The sequence below is a fragment of the Scyliorhinus torazame genome, chromosome 17 (genome assembly GCF_047496885.1).
Source record: "Scyliorhinus torazame isolate Kashiwa2021f chromosome 17, sScyTor2.1, whole genome shotgun sequence".
NCBI classification, from domain to species: Eukaryota; Metazoa; Chordata; class Chondrichthyes; order Carcharhiniformes; family Scyliorhinidae; genus Scyliorhinus; species Scyliorhinus torazame.
The window spans coordinates 87,284,515-87,302,671 of record NC_092723.1 but is presented as its reverse complement, the minus strand read 5'-3'; the positions used below and the strand labels follow the sequence as shown (position 1 = coordinate 87,302,671).

The 18,157-nt window shown below is 47.0% G+C and overlaps 1 protein-coding gene across 2 annotated transcripts in view; it reads left to right on the top strand.

The window, feature by feature from the left end:
* Nucleotides 1-18,157, top strand: part of LOC140393989 (myosin-binding protein H-like) — a 242,394-nt gene that overhangs the window by 59,572 nt on the left and 164,665 nt on the right. For both annotated transcript variants that reach the window (XR_011935798.1, XM_072480715.1), the window contains exon 8: nucleotides 14,953-15,089. Coding sequence is in view for 1 of the 2 variants with exons in the window: in XM_072480715.1 (XP_072336816.1) it covers nucleotides 14,953-15,089 (137 nt within the window). In the remaining variant the exon portion in view is untranslated. The remainder of the gene's footprint in view (nucleotides 1-14,952; nucleotides 15,090-18,157) is intronic.

The following is an 18,157-nucleotide window of genomic DNA, read 5'->3' as shown; positions in this document are numbered from 1 at the left end:
TCTGAATTCACCAAATGATCAAGACATAGTCTTTTCATGGCAGAGAGATCAACAGCACACCTGCTCTGTCTGGCTTCAGCTCCAACACTGAAAATGAAACTAAAACACACCCTGCAGCAAACAACCGAAAACAAAAGTAAAAAGCTGACAGACAGCCCAGCTCCACCCACACTCTGACATCACTGATAAACACCCATTTCTTAAAGGTACATTTCTTAAACACCCATTTCTTAAAAGTACTCTCACATGACACCTCCCCTCAAGAAAAAAAACCCCCATCAACTTCAAGATGGTTTCATCTTTCACCTTTTCACCATTCTTTAAGAAATGCAACACAGTAAATATACTTTTTCGTTTCAAAAAACAACACACGCAAACAGGTATAATAATATAGTCCATTTTTGTTCTTCTTCCTCCAACTGAAATCCTTCTCGATTGACAGTCTCTTTGAACAAGAAGGTCTCTGCACGATCCGTCCATTCCTCTACGCCTCTTCATTTCTCTTTAAAGTCAGATACTTCAGTTCAATCTGATCACAGAGTCCCTCCAACACATGAGCGTTGGTTATCACAGCTTTCAGGCAGTTAAGTGCCTGTTGAAACTCCGCTGTCCATTGAAATTTTCGACGTTTCTTCAACAAGTCCATCAGTGGAGCAACCACGCTACAAATAGTTTTCACCAATGTTCGATCAAATCCACTCATGCCAAGAAATCACATTATTTCCCTTTGTCTCGAGGGTATTGAAAACTCCTCAATAACTGTTGGTTTCACATCCCGTGTGACCATTCGACCCTGTCGATTGTATGGCCAAGGAAAGTGACTTGGGCTTTTCCAAATTCACTTTTGGCTAGGTTTATCACCAAACCCGCCTCCTGAAGTCGATCGAATAACTCCATCAGATGTTTTAAATGCTCTTTCCATGTCTGGCTGAAAATTACCAGATCGTCAATGTATAGCGCACAATTGGGTAATCCTGAAACAACTTTGTTAGTTAAACATTGAAATGTGGCTGGGGTGTTTTTCATGCCAAATGGCATAACTTTGAATTGGTATATACCATCTGGAATCACAAAAGCTGAAATCTCCTTCGCCCTTTCGGATAAAACTTTCAGTAAATCCAGTTTAGAAAGAAAAGCTGATTGTCCCACTTTCTCAATGCAATCCTCCAAACGTGGGATAGGATAAGAGGCCGTTCTTGTAACTGCATTAACCTTTCTATAGTCCACACACAACCGTTGGGTACCATCTGGTTTAGGTACCATCACTATGGATGAGCTCCATTGGCTGCAACCCACTTCAATGATGGCATTTTTAAGCATACTCTCAATCTCTTTGTTAACCTGTGCCAATTTTAAAGGGTTAAGTCGATATGGATGTTGTTTGATTGGAACAGCATTTCCCACATCTACATCCCATATATCCATTTTAGTACTTCCCAATTTATCTCTACAAACTTGCCCATGTGATACCAATAACTCTTTCATGTCAGTTTGTTTTACCTCTGGAAGGTAACTCAACAATTTATCCCAATTTTTAAGAACATCCTCATTTTCCAATTTAATTTGAGGTATGTCAAATTCACAGTCATCTGGATTTGGTTCGTCACTTTGAGTTTGAATCAATAAAACCTCCTTTTTCTCTCCTTCCCTTTCAAAGTACCTTTTAAGCATATTCACATGACACACTCGGTGAGTCTTCCTTCTATCTGATGTTTTTACCACATAATTCACCTCACTTAATTTCCTTTCAATCTGATAAGGTCTCAAAACCTCGCCTTTAAAGGTTCACCGACCACAGGTAACAAAACTTCTTGTCCGCTACCCGTTTCATCACATTTTGTGCAATCTTTAAATGTTGTCTAGCCAATTCACCTGCTCTATTTAATCATTCCGTAAAATTTGACACGTAATCCAATAATGTAATTTCCGATTTCTCACTCACCAATTTTTCCTTAATCAATTTAAGTGGTCCTCTTACCTCATGACCAAAAATTAGTTCAAAAGGACTAGATTTGGTTGACTCATTAGGTGCATCCCTAATTGCAAACAATACGAATGGAATTCCTTTATCCCAATCCTCTGGATAATCGTGACAATAAGCCCTCAAATTGTCTTTAATGTCTAATGCCACCTTTCTAACGCTCCCTGTGATTCTGGATGTTACGCGGTTGATTTAAATTGTTCTATTCCTAAACTATCCATAACTTCTTTGAATAACCTTGAGGTAAAATTTGATCCTTGATCCGATTGTATTTCTGTGGGTAGTCCATATCTAGTAAAGAATTTAAGTAACTCCTCCACAATCTATTTAGCTGTAATATTACGTACTTGGATTAGGCCAGTTTTCAGAGGCTAGATTCACAGTATAAAAGTGATCCCCTACAGTGCAGACTTTGTTTGCACTGAGTGCTGAATTTGGTGCATTTGAGTGCTATAGTGAGAGTTTGGTGACTGAGGGAGTATAAGGCTTCATTTTTATCTAAAGTCTAGTCTATCTTTTATTTAGTTAATTAACTTAAAAGTTGCTTTTTGGTTTAGAAGAAGGTGAATTTTAAATCAGCTTTAAACAAAGGTTCTACTTGTAGGTACTTGCAGCTGGAGCTTGTTAATTCGTTTATTGGATTAGGCCAGTTTTCAGAGGCAGATTCACAGTATAAAAGTGATCCCCTACAGTGCAGACTTTGTTTGGTGCATTTGAGTGCTATAGTGAGAGTTTGGTGACTGGGAGTTAGGTGAGGAGTGAGTAAGGCACTCCTTTCATTTCGTTTCCTACATTTCCACCAAGAGCGAGAAGGGAGCCAGGAGTTTACAGAGAGTGCAGCTGCCGAGGAGCAGAGTCGGAGGGCGGAGGTCCAGTTGGTCCACAGGGCAGCTATATTCTGTAAGGTAAGAGGGGATGGAGGCTAGGCCAGTTGCATGCTCCTCCTGTAGGATGTGGGTGGTGAGGGATACCACCGGTGTCCCCGCTGACTATACCTGCGGGAAGTGCACCCAACTCCAGCTCCTCAAAGACCGTTTTAGGGAACTGGAGCTGAAGCTGGATGAATTTCGGATCATCCGGGAGGCAGAGGGGGTGATGGAGAAGAGTTACAGGGAGGTAATCACACTCAAGGTACAGGAAAAGAGTAGCTGGGTTACAGTCAGGGGAAAGAAAACAAACAGGCAGACAGTGCAGAGATCCCTTGTGGCCGTTCCCCTTCAAAACAAGTATACCGTTTTGGATGCTGTTGGGGGGGATGACCTACCGGGGGAAGGCCCTAGCGGCCAGGTCTCTGGCACTGAGTCTGGCTCTGGGGCTCAAAAGGGAAGGAGGGAGAATAGAAAAGCAATAGTAATAGGAGATTCAATGGTTAGGGGAATAGATAGGAGATTCTGTGGTCGCGAGCGAGACTCCCGGAAGGTATGTTGCCTCACGGGTGCCAGGGCCAGGGATGTCTCGGATCGTGTCTTCCGGATCCTTAAGGGGGAGGGGGAGCAGCCAGAAGTCGTGGTGCACATTGGTACCAACGACGTAGGTAGGAAAAGGGGTGTGGAGGTAATAAACGAGTTTAGGGAGTTAGGCTGGAAGTTAAAAGCCAGGACAGGCAGAGTTGTCATCTCTGGTTTGTTGCCGGTGCCACGTGATAGCGAAGCTAGGAATAGGGAGAGAGTGCAGCTGAACACATGGCTGCAGAAATGGTGTAGGAGGGAGGGCTTCAGGTATTTGGATAATTGGAGCGCATTCTGGGAAAGGTGGGACCTGTACAAGCAGGATGGGTTGCATCTGAACCAGAGGGGCACCAATATCCTGGGAGGGAGGTTTTCTAGTACTCTTCGGGAGGGTTTAAACTAATTTGGCAGGAGAATGGGAACGGGATTTGTAGTCCAGCAACTAAGGTAGCCGATATTCAGGACGCTAAAGCATGTAGTGAGGCAGTGGGGAAGGGAACACTGACAAAGGAGAGTACTTGCAGGAACGGAGATGGGTTGAAGTGTGTATACTTCAACGCAAGAAGCATCAGGAATAAGGTGGGGGAACTTAAGGCATGGATCGGTACTTGGGACTACGATGTGGTGGCCATCACGGAAACTTGGATAGAAGAGGGGCAGAAATGGTTGTTGGAGGTCCCTGGTTATGGATGTTTCAAGAAGATTAGGGAGGGTGGTAAAAGAGGTGGGGGGGTGGCATTGTTAATTAGAGATAGTATAACAGCTGCAGAAAGGCAGTTCGAGGAGTATCTGCCTATTGAGGTAATATGGGTCGAAGTCAGAAATAGGAAAGGAGCAGTCACCTTGTTAGGAGTTTTCTATAGGCCCCCCAATAGTAGCAGAGATGTGGAGGAACAGATTAGGAAACAGGTTTTGGAAAGGTGCAGAAGTCACAGGGTAGTAGTCATGGGCGACTTCAACTTCCCAAACATTGAGTGGAAACCCTTTAGATCAAATAGTTTGGATGTAGTGGTGTTTGTGCAGTGTGTCCAGGAAGCTTTTCTAACACAGTATGTAGATTGCCCGACCAGAGGGGAGGCAATATTGGATTTGGTACTTGGTAATGAACCAGGGCACGTGATAGATTTGTTAGTGGGGGAACATTTTGGAGATAGTGACCACAATTCTGTGACTTTCACTTTAGTAATGGAGAGGGATAGGTGCGTGCAACAGGGCAAGGTTTACAATTGGGGGAAGGGTAAATACGATGTTGTCAGACAAGAATTGAAGTGCATAAGTTGGGAACATAGGCTGTCAGGGAAGGACACATGTGAAATGTGGAACTTGTTCAAGGAACATGTACTATGTGTCCTTGATATGTATGTCCCTGTCATGCAGGGAAGAGATGGTCGAGTGAGGGAACCATGGTTGACAAGAGAGGTTGAATGTCTTGTTAAGAGGAAAAAGTAGACTTATGTAAGGCTGAAGAAACAAGGTTCAGACAGGGCGCTGGAGGGATACAAGATAGCCAGGAGGGAACTGAAGAAAGGGATTAGGAGAGCTAAAAGAGGGCATGAACAATCTTTGGCGGGTAGGATCAAGGAAAACCCCAAGGCCTTTTACACATATGTGAGAAATATGAGAATGACTCGAGCGAGGGTAGGTCCGATCAAGGACAGTAGCGGGAGATTGTGTATTGAGTCTGAAGAGATAGGAGAGGTCTTGAACGAGACTTTTCTTCTGTATTTACAAATGAGAGGGGACATATTGTTGGAGAGGACAGTGTGAAACAGACTGGTAAGCTCGAGGAAATACTTGTTAGGAAGGAAGATGTGTTGGGCATTTTGAAAAACTTGAGGATAGACAAGTCCCTCGGGCCTGACGGGATATATCCAAGAATTCTATGGGAAGAAAGAGATGAAACTGCAGAGCCGTTGGCAATGATCTATTCGTCCTCACTGTCATCAGGGGTGGTACCGGGGGATTGGAGAGTGGCAAATGTCGTGCCCCTGTTCAAAAAAGGGACTAGGGATAACCCTGGGAATTACAGGCCAGTTAGTCTTACTTCGGTGGTAGGCAAAGTAATGGAAAGGGTACTGAAGGATAGGATTTCTGAGCATCTGGAAAGACACTGCTTGATTAGGGATAGTCAGAACGGATTTGTGAGGGGTAGGTCTTGCCTTACAAATCTTATTGAATTCTTTGAGGAAGTGACCAAGCATGTGGATGAAGGTAAAGCAGTGGATGTAGTGTACATGGATTTTAGTAAGGCATTTGATAAGGTTCCCCATTGTAGGTTTATGCAGAAAGGAAGGAGGCATGGGATAGTGGGAAATTTGGCCAGTTGGATAACAAACTGGCTCACCGATAGAAGTCAGAGAGTGGTGGTGGATGGCAAATATTCAGCCTGGAGCCCAGTTACCAGTGGTGTACCGCAGGGATCAGTTTTGGGTCCTCTGCTGTTTGTGATTTTCATTAATGACTTGGATGAGGGAGTTGAAGGGTGGGTCAGTAGATTTGCAGACGATACAAAGATTGGTGGAGTTGTGAATAGTGAGGAGGGCTGTTGTCGGCTGCAAAGAGACATAGATAGGATGCAGAGCTGGGCTGAGAAGTGGCAGATGGAGTTTAACCCTGAAAAGTGTGAGGTTGTACATTTTGGAAGGACAAATATGAATGCGGAATACAGGGTTAACGGTAGAGTTCTTGGCAATGTGGAGGAGCAGAGAGATCTTGGGGTCTATGTTCATACATCTTTGAAAGTTGCCACTCAAGTGGATAGAGCTGTGAAGAAGGCCTATGGTGTGCTAGTGGTCATTAACAGAGGGATTGAATTTAAGAGCCGTGAGGTGATGATGCAGCTGTACAAAACTTTGGTAAGGCCACATTTGGAGTACTGTATACAGTTCTGGTTGCCTCATTTTAGAAAGGATGTGGAAGCTTTGGAAAAGGTGCAAAGGAGATTCACCAAGATGTTGCCTGGAATGGAGAGTAGGTCTTACGAGGAAAGGTTGAGGGTGCTAGGCCTTTTCTCATTAGAACGGAGAAGGATGAGGGGTGACTTGATAGAGGTTTATAAGATGATCAGGGGAATAGATAAAGTAGACAGTCAGAGACTTTTTCCCCAGGTGGAACAAACCATTACAAGGGGACATAAATTGAAGGTGAATGGTGGAAGATATAGGGGGGATGTCAGAGGAAGGTTCTTGACCCAGAGAGTAGTGGGGGCATGGAATGCACTGCCTGTGGAAGTAGTTGAGTCGGAAACATTAGGGACCTTCAAGCAGCTATTGGATAGGTACATGGATTACGGTAAAATGATATAATGATGATTTATTTGTTCCTAAGGGCAGCACGGTAGCATTGTGGAAAGCACAATTGCTTCACAGCTCCAGGGTCCCAGGTTTGATTCAGGCTTGGGTCACTGCCTGTGCACAGTCTGCACATCCTCCCCGTGTGTGCGTGGGTTTCCTCCGGGTGCTCCGGTTTCCTCCCACAGCCCAAAGATGTGCAGGTTAGGTGGATTGGCCATGATAAATTGCCCTTAGTGTCCAAAATTGCCCTTAGTGTTGAATGGACGTGTTGACCTTGGGTGGGGTGCTCTTTCCAAGAGCCGGTGCAGACTCAATGGGCCGAATGGCCTCCTTCTGCACTGTAAATTCAATGATAATCGATGATTAATCTAGGACAAAGGTTCGGCACAACATCGTGGGCCGAAGGGCCTGTTCTGTGCTGTATTTTCTGTATCAATATCTATATTTCTCATGTCCCCAGTTTCTATCCCTCACAGGCTGAAACTCATGTTGGAAACCAAACTTCAATTTATGAACTAATTCATAATCATCTGCCATTTCTGCTGCTAACCTCGCAGTTTTAACCCTCTGTACTTCCACATGAGTTCTCACTACATCAGGAATTGAACTTTTAAACTCCTCCAAAAGTATAATTTCTCTGAGAGCTTCATACGTTTGATCTATTTTCAAAGCCCTTATCCACCTGTCAAAATTACTCTGTTTGACCCTTTCAAACTCCATGTATGTTTGACCAAATTATTTCCTTAAATTTCTAAACCTTTGTCTGTAGGCTTCAGGCCCAAGTTCAGATGCACCTGAGATGGATTTTTTCAGCTCCTCATACGTCTCAGATACCACCACTTCACCAGCCCTACCTACCAGCTTTGTTTGAATCAGTAATGCCCATATGTACTGTGGCCATTTTATTTGTTTAGCTACCTTCTCAAATGAAATGAAAAAGGCTTCCACCTCCTTCTAATCGAACCTTGGCAATGCTTGGACATATTTAAATAGAACCCCATCAAGCCTTCGACTATGACACTCTTTCTCACTATCCTCATCGCTATCATCCAACTGTACGTTTCCCTTTACGTCTGCCACTTTTAACTGACTGTCATGTTTCATGGCCATTTTCTGAAGTTCAAACTCTCTCCCTTTACCTTTTTCCCTGATCTGTATCCCTTTCTCTTTCTTTTTCCTCTCTCTCTCTTTCTTTTTCCTCTCTATCTATTTCGTATCAAAGCTGCTTTCCTTCTTTCTCATTTTCCATTTGTTTAATTTGTAACTGAATTTTGCCATTTCCAATGAGTCAGACTGTATCTCAGGCAACTTTAAATGCTAAGCCACCACCATAATTACCTCATCTTTTTGCACTTTGTCAGGTAATGTTAACTGCAATGTTTTTGCCAAATCTAACAGTCTGCTTTTAGTCTCTGTCCGTAAGGTACTGCGTGTGACCATCTCCACCTCCAAAAACTTCAGAGCCTCTGCAAGAGCCATTGTCCACAACACACTCCCCACTTAAACTAGAATACCACACCTGAAAAGCAATCACAATACGCTCACCCCTCACTGTCTTTAATTCACTAAGCCAATCCAGGAGATAAACTTTTATCCCCCTCGAGCCCCCAATTTGTTTTGGGCCAGTGTTTAGAGAACGCCACAGCGTATCATGGAGTTCACCTGACCCACAACTTTTAATAGATTGTGGTATGGGGAGCATACAGCCCACTCTACAGGTGTGGCACAGCAGAAATCGAAGAAGTATTTTTTAAAACAAAACAATGTTTATTCTATGAACTCAAGTTAACCTTTTTAGAACATACAGTGAACATCTTAGCAACGTTGCCTGATTATGTATTTTCTTTTATTCCCTTTTCTTCTCATGTACTTAATGATCTGTTGAGCTGCTCGCAGAAAAATACTTTTCACTGTACCTCGGTACAAGTGACAATAAACAAATCCAATCCAATCCAATCCAATCAATTCAAATACAACCCCCAAAGAATACAACACTAGGTAATCCTTAATAACTTCCCAAACATCATCCAGAAGACAAAAGAAACACCTTTTAACAGAATCACATCAGGTTTACATTCACTACTGAGAACATTTATAATTCTGAATTCACCAAACGATCAAGAGGTAGTCTTTTCATGGCAGAGAGATCAACAGTACACCTGCTCTGTCTGGCTTCAGCTCCAACACTGAAAACTAAACTAAAACACACCCTGCAGCAAACAGCCTAAAACAAAAGTTAAAAGCTGACAGACAGCCCAGCTGCACCCACACTCTGACATCACTGATTAACACCCATTTCTTAAAGGTACTCTCACATGACAGTATATATGAATGATCATGTGGAATAGTGTGTCATTACAGAATCTAGCCACTAGATGAAGTAAGAGCACATCTCACATCCCACTCGGTGGTCCACATGATCTTGGTGTGAGTTAGTAGAGAGGGGGTTCTGTATATTGTTGTTTGGTCAAATACTTAGTTTTTTCAGTATACTTAAGAATTCACAATTTATAGCGTAGTGTAAATAAATTTACTTTGATTCAGTACAAAGTCTGCATGTTCTTTGCAGCAACACTACAACCTTAATAATATTAATTTTAACAAACAAAGAACATCACCCATAACCTGGACCTGTGGCATCCCATCGATGGCGGAGAATCCTGCTGCCCGGGCATCCTGTTGTGATTGGTCCACGTTGATATAGTTTTCCGCGTGGGCAAATAGGTCATCCGTGACCTGTCGGAAGCACCTGTGGGTTGGTGCCCGCTCGAGCCCTGGAATGATCCTGAGGTGTAAAGGTTTCAAGCTGCGGTGTCCTTGACAGTGACAGGGAGCAGGTGTCCTCCTCCTCCACGTGGTGCCAGGGCCGCGAGGACATGGCACAGGTGCTGCACCGTCTCCTTGGTGATGCGGAGCCTCCTGCGGCACGTGCTGTCTATCATGTGTTCGAATGACCAGCGACACCTGTACGGAGAATCGCGCCCTGTGTATGTGTCTGTGTTGAGTGTGTGCGTGTATAAGACCATAAGACAGAGGAGCAGAATTAGGCCACTCGGCCCACGGGTCTGCTCCGCCATTCGATCATGGCTGATATTTTCTCATCCCCATTCTCCTGCATTTGCCTTTCTGACTGCCGACTGAACCTGCCCGTTAACATTAAGAGAATTGTTAACAAGGAGACCCAAGTCTCTTTGTGCTTCTGATTTCCTAAGCATCTGTCCATTCAGAAAATAGTCAATGCCTCTATTTCTCCTTCCAAAGTGCATTACCTCACACTTTTCTACATTTTGTTCCATCTGCCACTTCTTTGCCCACTCCCCTGGCTTGTCCAAGTCCTTCTGAAGCCCGCCTGCATCCTCAATACTACCTGTCCCTCTGCAGATCTTTGTATCATCTGCAAACTTAGCAACAATGCCTTCAGTTCCTTCTCCCAGATCATTAATGTATATTGTGAAAAGTGTGGTCCCAGCACAGACCCCTGAGGTACATCACGAGTCACCAGCTGCCATCCTGAAAAATACCCCTTTATCCCCACTCTCTGCCTTCTGCCAGTCAGCCAATCCTCGATCCATGCCAGGATCTTATCCTTAACTCCATGGGCTCTTAACTTATTTAATAATCTCCTATGCGGCACCTTGTCAAAGGCCTTCTGGAAATCTAAATAAATCACTTCCACTGGTTCTCCTTTGTCTAACTTCCTTGTTACTTCCTCAAAGAACTCTTAACAGATTTGTCAGAGATGACCACCCTTTGTCAAAGCCGGACTGACTCAGTCCTATTTTACCATGCACTTCCAAGTGCTTCGCAATCTCATCTTTAATAATGGGCTCTAAAATCCTACCAATGACCGAAGTCAGGCTAACCGGCCTATAATTTCCCGTCTTCTGCCTCCCTCTCTTCTTAAACCATAAGACCATAAGACATAGGGCCATCGAGTCCACTCCACCATTCAATCATGGCTGATTTCAACTCCATTTACCCACTCTCTCTCCATAGCCTTGAATTCCTCGAGAAATCAAGAATTTATCAACTTCTGTCTTAAAGACACTCAACGTCCCGGCCTCCACTGCCCTCTGTGGCAATGAATTCCACAGACCCACCACAGTGGTGTTACATTAGCCACTTTCCAGTCCTCTGGGATCTTTCCTGCCTCCAGTGATTCCTGAAAGATCATCACCAATGCCTCCACAATTTCCTCAGCTATCTCTTTTAGGACCTGGGGTGTAGTCCATCCGGTCCAGGTGATTTATCCACCTTCAGACCTTTCAGTTTCCCCCGAACCTTCTCCTTAGTAATGGTCACTGCACTCACCTCTGCCCCCTGGTTCTCCTGGAGTTCTGGCATCCCACTGGTGCCTTCCAACGTGAAGACTGATGCAAAGTAACTATTCAGTTCGTCTGCCATTTCTTTGTTTCCTATTATTACTTCTCCAGTCACATTTTCCAGTGGTCCAATGTCTATTTTTGCCTCTCTCTTACCTTTTTATATTTTGAAAAAAAAAATTCCTATCTTCCTTTATATTACTAGCTAACTTGCACTCATATTTCATCTTCTCCCCCTTTATTTGTTTTTTAGTTGTCCTCTGCTCACTTTTAAAGACATTCCACAAATTCCTTTTCTTGGGATCCACTACCAACCTGATTTTCCCAGTCCACCTGCATATTGAAGTCCCCCATGATTATTGTAATATTGCCTTTTTTAAATGCCTTTTTTACATACCTTTTCTATCTCCTGATTTATTTTCTGCCCCACCTCCTGACTACTGCTAGGGGGCCTGTACATAATTCCCATCAGGGTCTTTTTACCTTTGCGATTCCTCAACTCTACCCTCAACAGGTTAGAAACAGGAAAGGAGAGGTCACCCTGTTGGGAGTTTTCTATAGGCCTCCAAATAGTTCTAGGGATGTAGAGGAAAGGATGGCGAGGATGATCCTGGATAAGAGCGAAAGTAACAGAGTAGTTATTATGGGAGACTTTAACTTTCCAAATATTGACTGGAAAAGATATAGTTCGAGTACATTAGATGGGTCGTTTTTTGTACAGTGTGTGCAGGAGGGTTTCCTGACACAATATGTTGACAGGCCAACAAGAGGCGAGGCCACGTTGGATTTGGTTTTGGGTAATGAACCAGGCCAGGTGTTGGATTTGGAGGTAGGAGAGCACTTTGTGGACAGTGACCACAATTCGGTGACGTTTACATTAGTGATGGAAAGGGATAAGTATACCCCGCAGGGCAAGAGTTATAGCTGGGGGAAGGGCAATTATGATGCCATTAGACGTGACTTGGGGGGGATAGGTTGGAGAAGTAGGCTGCAAGTGTTGGGCACACTGGATAAGTGGAGCTTGTTCAAGGATCAGCTACTGCATGTTCTTGATAAGTATGTACCGGTCAGCAGGGAGGAAGGCGTAGAGCGAGGGAACCGTGGTTTACCAAAGAAGTGGAATCTCTTGTTAAGAGGAAGAAGGAGGCCTATGTGAAGATGAGGTGTGAAGTTTCAGTTGGGGCGATGGATAGTTACAAGGTAGCGAGGAAGGATCTAAAGAGAGAGATAAGACGAGCAAGGATGGGACATGAGAAGTATTTGGCAGGTAGGAGCAAGGAAAACCCAAAAGCTTTCTATAGGTATGTCAGGAACAAGCGAATGACTAGGGTAAGAGTAGGACCAGTCAAGGACAGGGATGGGAAGTTGTGTGTGGAGTCTGAAGAGATAGGCGAGATACTAAATGAATATTTTTCGTCAGTATTCACTCAGGAAAAAGATAATGTTCTGGAGGAGAATGCTGAGACCCAGGCTATTGGAATAGATGGCATGGAGGTACGTAGGGAAGAGGTGTTGGCAATTCTGGCCAGGCTGAAAATAGATAAGTCCCCGGGGCCTGATGGGATTTATCCTAGGATTCTCTGGGAGGCCAGGGAAGAGATTGCTGGACCTTTGGCTTTGATTTTTATGTCATCATTGGCTACAGGAATAGTGCCAGAGGACTGGAGGATAGCAAATGTGGTCCCTTTGTTCAAAAAGGGGAGCAGAGACAACCCCGGCAACTATAGACCGGTGAGCCTCACGTCTGTCGTGGGTAAAGTCTTGGAGGGGATTATAAGAGACAAGATTTATAATCATCTAGATAGGAATAATATGATCAGGGATAGTCAGCATGGCTTTGTGAAGGGTAGGCCATGCCTCACAAACCTTATCGAGTTCTTTGAGAAGGTGACTGAACAGGTAGACGAGGGTAGAGCTGTTGATGTGTATATGGATTTCAGTAAAGCGTTTGATAAGGTTCCCCACGGTAGGCTATTGCAGAAAATACGGAGGCTGGGGATTGAGGGTGATTTAGAGATGTGGATCAGAAATTGGCTAGCTGAAAGAAGACAGAGGGTGGTGGTTGATGGGAAATGTTCAGAATGGAGTTCAGTTACAAGTGGCGGACCACAAGGATCTGTTCTGGGGCCGTTGCTGTTTGTCATTTTTATCAATGACCTAGAGGAAGGCGCAGAAGGGTGGGTGAGTAAATTTGCAGACGTCACTAAAGTCGGTGGTGTTGTCGACAGTTTGGAAGGATGTAGCAGGTTACAGAGGGACATAGATAAGCTGCAGAGCTGGGCTGAGAGGTGGCAAACGGAGTTTAATGTAGAGAAGTGTGAGGTGATTCACTTTGGAAGGAATAACAGGAATGCGGAATATTTGGCTAATGGTAAAGTTCTTGGAAGTGTGGATGAGCAGAGGGATCTAGGTGTCCATGTACATAGATCCCTGAAAGTTGCCACCCAGGTTGATAGGGTTGTGAAGAAGGCCTATGGAGTGTTGGCCTTTATTGGTAGAGGGATTGAGTTCCGGAGTCAGGAGGTCATGTTGCAGCTGTACAAAACTCTGATACGGCCGCATTTGGAGTATTGCGTACAGTTCTGGTCACCGCATTATAGGAAGGACGTGGAGGCTTTGGAGCGGGTGCAGAGGAGATTTACCAGGATGTTGCCTGGTATGGAGGGAAAATCTTATGAGGAAAGGCTGATGGACTTGAGGTTGTTTTCGTTGGAGAGAAGAAGGTTAAGAGGAGACTTAATAGAGGCATACAAAATGATCAGGGGGTTAGATAGGGTGGACGGTGAGAGCCTTCTCCCGCGGATGGAAATGGCTGGCACGAGGGGACATAGCTTTAAACTGAGGGGTAATAGATATAGGACAGAGGTCAGAGGTAGGTTCTTTACGCAAAGAGTGGTGAGGCTGTGGAATGCCCTACCTGCAACAGTAGTGAACTCGCCAACATTGAGGGCATTTAAAAGTTTATTGGATAAGCACATGGATGATAATGGCATAGTGTAGGTTAGATGGCTTTTGTTTCGGTGCAACATCGTGGGCCGAAGGGCCTGTACTGTGCTGTATCGTTCTATGTTCTATGTTCTATGTTTTACCCACAGAGATTCTCTGCCTTCTGACCCTATATCGCTCCTTGCTATCAATTTAACTTCATTCCTTACTAACAATGCAGCCTTTGCCCATCTGCCTGTCCTTTCAATAGGACACATATCCTTGTATATTTAGATCCCAGCCCAGATCCCCTTGCAGCCACGTCTCTGTGATTGTACCGGCCTATTTAAATGTGCGCAACGAGCTCATTTGCCTTGTTCCATATGCTGCGCGCATTTAGGTACAACATCCTCAATCCTGCATTGACCACCTCCCTTTTCACACTTGACGCCGGGGTCAATAGCTGGAGCGGCGTGGGCCCCCTGTGGCCTGGAGAATCAGGCGCCGGAAGGCCTGTTGATGCTGGAGTAAAACACTCCCGTTTTTATGCCGGCGTCAACACTTAGCTGCCCGATGGGAGAATCCCGCCCTGTACGTCTGTGTTGAGTGTGTATGTGTCTGTGTTGAGTGTGTCTGTGTTGAGTGTGTATGTGTATGTGTGTCTGTGTTGAGTGTGTATGTGTGTGTCTGTGTCTGTGTTGAGTGTGTCTGTCTGTGTGTCTGTGTTGAGTGTGTATGTGTGTCTGTGTTGAGTGTGTATGTGTATGTGTGAGAATGTGTGTGTGTTCCCTCGCTAGTGAGGTTAAACGCCAGTTTAGTGATCCATCATCCGGAAACGCAACTCAATCTAGAAATCGGATGCCATAATTTCCTGGTCAGCAGTTTAGCAGCAATAATTGTATAATCAGTGATTCATTGCATGGCGACTGACTGACGTCCAGCTCCATCAACAGTTGTGACCTCAATGTTCCCTCTATCTGCAGGTACCTCATACAAACCCCCTGTTTACCAGGAGAAAGACTTCACTGAAGCCCCCAAATTCACACAGCCCCCAGCGGACAAGAAGGCAACGGTGGGATTCACCACCAAACTGTTCTGCAGCGTGAGAGGAAATCCCAAGGTAAGAACTAACTCACTCACTCAGTCCCTCACTCCCTCACCCACTCATTCACTCACTCACTCCCTCACCCACCCACCCACTCACTCACTCACTCACTCACTCACTCACTCACTCACTCCCTCACCCACCCACTCACTCACTCACTCCCTCACCCACCCACCCACTCACTCACTCACTCCCTCACCCACCCACCCACTCACTCACTCACTCACTCACCCACCCACCCACCCACCCACTCCCTCACTCCCTCACCCACTCATTCACTCACTCCCTCACCCACTCACCCACCCACTCACTCACTCACACTCACTCACTCAATCACCTCACTCACTCACCCACCCACTAACCCACTCACTCACTCACTCACCCACCCACTCACTCACTCACTCACCCACCCACCCACCCACTCACCCACCCACTCACTCACCCACCCACCCACTCACTCACTCACTCCCTCACCCACCCACCCACTCACTCACTCACTCACCCACCCACCCACCCACCCACCCACTCACTCACTCACTCACCCACCCACCCACTCCCTCACTCCCTCACCCACTCATTCACTCACTCCCTCACCCACTCACCCACCCACTCACTCACTCACTCACTCAATCACCTCACTCACTCACCCACCCACTAACCTCCTCACTCACTCACCCACTCACTCACTCACCCACCCACTCACCCACCCACTCACTCACTCACTCACCCACTCACTCACCCACCCACTCACCCACCCACTCACTCACTCACTCATTCACCCACCCACCCACTCACTCACTCACCCACCCACCCACTCACTCACTTACTCGCCCACCCACTCACTCACTCACTCACTCACCCACCCACTCACTCACTCACTCACTCACTCAACCACCCACTCACTCAACCACCCACTCACTCACTCACCCACCCACTCACTCACCCACCCACCCACCCACCCACTCACTCACTCACCCACCCACCCACCCACCCACTCACCCACCCACTCACTCACTCACCCACCCACCCACCCACCCACTCACCCACCCACCCACTCACTCACTCACCCACCCACCCACCCGCCCACTCATTCATTCACTCACTCACTCCCTCACCCACTCACTCACTCACCCACCCGCCCACTCACTCACTCACTCACTCACTCACTCACTCCCTCACCCACTCGCTCACTCACTCCCTCACCCACCACTCCCTCCCTCACCCACTCCCTCACTCACTAACTCACTCTCTCACTCATTCACTCACACACTCCATCACTCACCCACTCCCTCACTGACTCACCCACTCCCTCACCACACCCAACTCACTCACTCACTCACTCTCACTCATTCACTCACACACTCCATCACTCACTCACCCACTTACTCACTCACTGACTCACTCACTCACCAACTCCCTCACTCACCCACTCCCTCACTCACTCCCGCACCCACCCACTCATTCCCTCACCCACCCACTCACTCCCTCACTCACCCACTCCCTCACCACACACCCAACTCACTCGACCCACCCACTTCCTCACTCCCTCACTCACTCGCTCACCCACCCTCACTCACTCATTCACCCACTCCCTCACTCACCGACCCAATTCACTCACTCACTCATTGCTCCACTCACTCACTCACTCCCTCACCCACCCACTCACTCACGCATTCATTCACTCACTCATTCACTCACACACTCCATCAAACAGCCACTCCATTACTGACTCACCCACTCCCTCATTGACTCACCGACTCCCTCACTCACCCACCCAATTCACTCACTAATCTCACTCCCTCACCCACTCCCTCACCACACACCCAACTCACTCGACCCACCGACTCCCTCACTCACTCACTCAATCACTCACCCACCCTCACTCACTCATTCACCCACTCCCTCACTCACCGACCCAATTCACTCACTCACCGACCCAATTCACTCACTCCCTCACCCACTCCCTCACCACACACCCAACTCACTCGACCCACCCACTCCCTCACTCACCCACCCTCACTCACTCATTCACCCATTCCCTCACTCACTCCCTCATCCACCCACTCCCTCCCTCACCCACTCCCTCCCTCACTCATTCACCCACTCACGCCCTGACTCACCAACTCCCTAACCCAGCCACTCCCTCCCTCACTCACCCACTCCCTCAGTCACTCACCCACTCACTCCCACACTCACCCACTCCCTCAATGACTCACCCACTGCCACACTCACCCACCTACTCCCTCACTCACCCACCTCCTCACTCACCCACCCACTCAACCGCTCCCTCACTCACCGACCCAATTCACTCACTAATCTCACTCACTCACCCACTCCCTCACCACACACCCAACTCACTCGACCCACCCACTCACTCACTCACTCACTCACTCCCTCACTCAGCCACTCCCTCACCACACACCCAACTCACCCGACCCACCCACTCCCTCACTCACTCACTCACTCACCCACCCTCACTCACTCATTCACCCACTCCCTCACTCACCCACCCACTCCCTCACTCACTCCCTCATCCACCCATTCCCTCCCTCACCCACCCCTCCCCCATTCACTCACTCACACCCTCCCTCACTCACTCACCCACTTCCTCACTCACTCCCTCACCCAGTCACTCCCTCACCCACCCACTCCCTCACTCACTCACCCACTCACTCCCTCACTCACCCACCCACTCCCTCACTCACTCACCTACCCACTCCCACACTCACCCACTCCCTCAATGACTCACCCACTCCCACACTCACCCACTCCCTCACTGACTCACCCACTCCCTCACACACCCACCCACTCCCTCACTCACCCACCTCCTCACTCACCCACTCACTCACCCGCTCCCTCACTCACCGACCCAATTCACTCACTAATCTCACTCCCTCACCCACTCCCTCACCACACACCCAACTCACTCACCCACCCACTCACTCACTCACTCACTCACCCATCCTCACTCCCTCACTCACCCACTCCCTCACTCCCTTACTCACCCACTCCCTCACCACACACCCAACTCACTCGACCCACCCACTCCCTCACTCACCCACTCCCTCACTCACTCACTCACC